This window comes from Mus pahari, chromosome 18, assembly GCF_900095145.1.
Source record: "Mus pahari chromosome 18, PAHARI_EIJ_v1.1, whole genome shotgun sequence".
In the NCBI taxonomy this organism is placed as follows: Eukaryota; Metazoa; Chordata; class Mammalia; order Rodentia; family Muridae; genus Mus; species Mus pahari.
This window is the reverse complement of record NC_034607.1, coordinates 53,360,417-53,362,824: the sequence shown is the minus strand read 5'-3', so window position 1 is coordinate 53,362,824 and position 2,408 is coordinate 53,360,417. Positions and strand designations below refer to the sequence as shown.

Genomic DNA, 2,408 nt, shown 5'->3' with positions numbered 1-2,408 from the left:
AAAAAAAAAGATTTATAAAAAAAAAAAAGGCTATCTGCTACTGTACAGTGAGAGATACATGAAAGCAGAAGGCCCCAAACAGCTGCTGTGTGCTGACGCCTTACTGCTTAGAGCGACCTAGGCAGAGCGCATCCCTAATTCCTGCTGAAACCAGACAAAATGATATTAAAAAAAAACACAAGCAGATGCTACGCGTTTATATGATGGGAAAACTGAGGCACGAGGAGCAAAAATGCGTAGTCACAGAGTTGAGGAATCAGGTTTTTATTCTGTCTCCTTTGTATATGAGCCATGAAGTGTGTGCAGACCAGCGGAGCCCTGTAGGAGCCAGCTCTTCCAACACGTGGGTTCTGAGGATCCCTGAGGCCCCAGGCTTAGTGAGGAGCTTGTACCACTGAGCCACCTAACCAACCGAAAGGAGGACTGTTTCTACAAAGGTCCTTTGAGAAAATAAGAACCTTAAGCATCATCTTTTCCACGTGTTCATGTGTGGTGTGTGTCCATACGCTCAGATGTGTGTGGATGCACATCCAAGCAAAGGCTGTTGTCAGGAAGCTTCTAGATCACTCTTCCCCACAGCAGTATCTAGGGAAGGTCTCCCTTTTTAAAGATGTATTTATTTTATATATGTTAGTAACTGGTGCTGTCTTCAGATACACCAGAGGAAACTAAACTCAGGACCTCTAGAACTGCTCTAAAACCTTCGGAGCTTTCCCCCAGATCCCGAACCCCAAGGTCTCTTAACTGAACCTAGAGCTCACTGATGTGATGAGTCTTGCTAGGCAGGTTGGTGCTTCAAGGATCCGAGGTCTCCACCTGGAACTACGAGCCCCACAACGTCAGTCCGGGCCTGTGTACCAAGTGCTTAAACTCCTCAGCCCTCAGTTACCTTGGTGCCTCAGGCCAACAAAATGGCTCAGTGGGTAAGGGGCTTGCTGCCAAGCATGACCATCTGATTGACCATCTGTGACCCACATGATAGAAGGAGAGAACCAACTTCCCAAAGTTGCCTTCCTGTTTCTGTACTCATGCCCACATATAACACAAAATAACTGTCACAACAAAATTTAATTTGTATTCTGTCACCATGAAGCTGAATTTAAATTTGTCTGGAAAAGGAACCAAATTTTCCCATAACACTGAGAGATCTATTTTGAGATATTGGGACTCAACCCCTATCAGCCTCATAAACAATCTACTGCCAAGTCCCTAAGGGGTATGTTTTAATAGCTCTAAGAGTTGTTGATGTTTAGTTCCAACTCAAAATGCTTTACATGTTAGATATTTAATAACTATACAAACTAAAATTAGTGTTGTAGAACACCAATTGGGATTAAAGGTGTGTGCCACCACCACCCGGCTTTGTTAGTACCTTTTTATTGAGACATGATGTTGTGAAGTCTGGGCTGACCTTGACCTAGTAGGCCCAAACACAGGAAACATGGCAAACATGGTACTGGGAGGCCTTGCCCTTCCCCTTGCTAAATCATTAGATTATATTCCTACAGCTAGCCACCAAGGTCCATTTCCTTACTAGACCTGTCTATGCCTAACTCAGTACAGACCTACTGGAAAATGTAACTATCCTCACAGACCTAACAGCACATTTGTTAAGAGGGAAGTAAAACAGGGTGAGGGGAAAATAAAAAAGCGAAAGGAAAACAAAGCTGCCGGCCGACCGAGATACCTTGGTATTTCTCCAGAGCCTGGATGACGTTGGGGAGCTGGTTCACACCCTGATACAGTCGGTAACAGTCTTGTAAATTCGCTGCTTGTCTCTGAAATTTCTTGGCAAGCCGGTTAAGATCTGGAAATCGTCGAAGTAAATCCTCCTGTAAGCTCTGCCTCAATTCTGAATCTTCGACAAAAGCTTCCACTAAATTTAACCTGAAAAAATAAATGAATAAAGTAAAATAGGAGTAAGTGATAAGAGATAAGATGGCTCAACAGGAGGGCACTTGCCACCAAGCTTGACAACTGAGTTCAATCCCCAGGAGGTCCACACAGCTGGAGGGAACCAACTCCCCATGCTGTCCTCTGACTTCCACGTGAGTGTGGCAACACACCACACACACAAGTCACTATCCTCACCGCCTCTCTCTCTTCAAGGCTGGAATTTCGTTACACGTGGGTATCACCATGGTTAGCTAAAGAAAAAAAAATTAACTTTAAAAAGTAAAGAGCAAGACTGGAGAGATGGCTCCGGACTTAAGAGCACTGACTGCTCCTCCAGAGGTCCTGAGTTCAGTTCCCAGCAACCACACATGACAGTGGTGGCTCACAGCCATCTGTGATGGGATCCAATGCCCGCTCCTGGTGTCTGAAGACAGCTACAGTGTACTTATAAACATAAAATAAATAAATAAATAAATCTGAAGAGGAGGAGGAGGAGGAGGAGGAGGAGGAGG

The 2,408-nt window shown here is 44.6% G+C and overlaps 1 protein-coding gene across 1 annotated transcript in view; it reads right to left on the bottom strand.

Annotated features, from left to right (window-relative positions):
* Msh2 (mutS homolog 2) overlaps positions 1-2,408 on the bottom strand; it is a 53,673-nt gene that overhangs the window by 34,402 nt on the left and 16,863 nt on the right. The window contains exon 7 of the mRNA XM_021217428.1: positions 1,688-1,887. Coding sequence (XP_021073087.1) covers positions 1,688-1,887 — 200 coding nt within the window. The remainder of the gene's footprint in view (positions 1-1,687; positions 1,888-2,408) is intronic.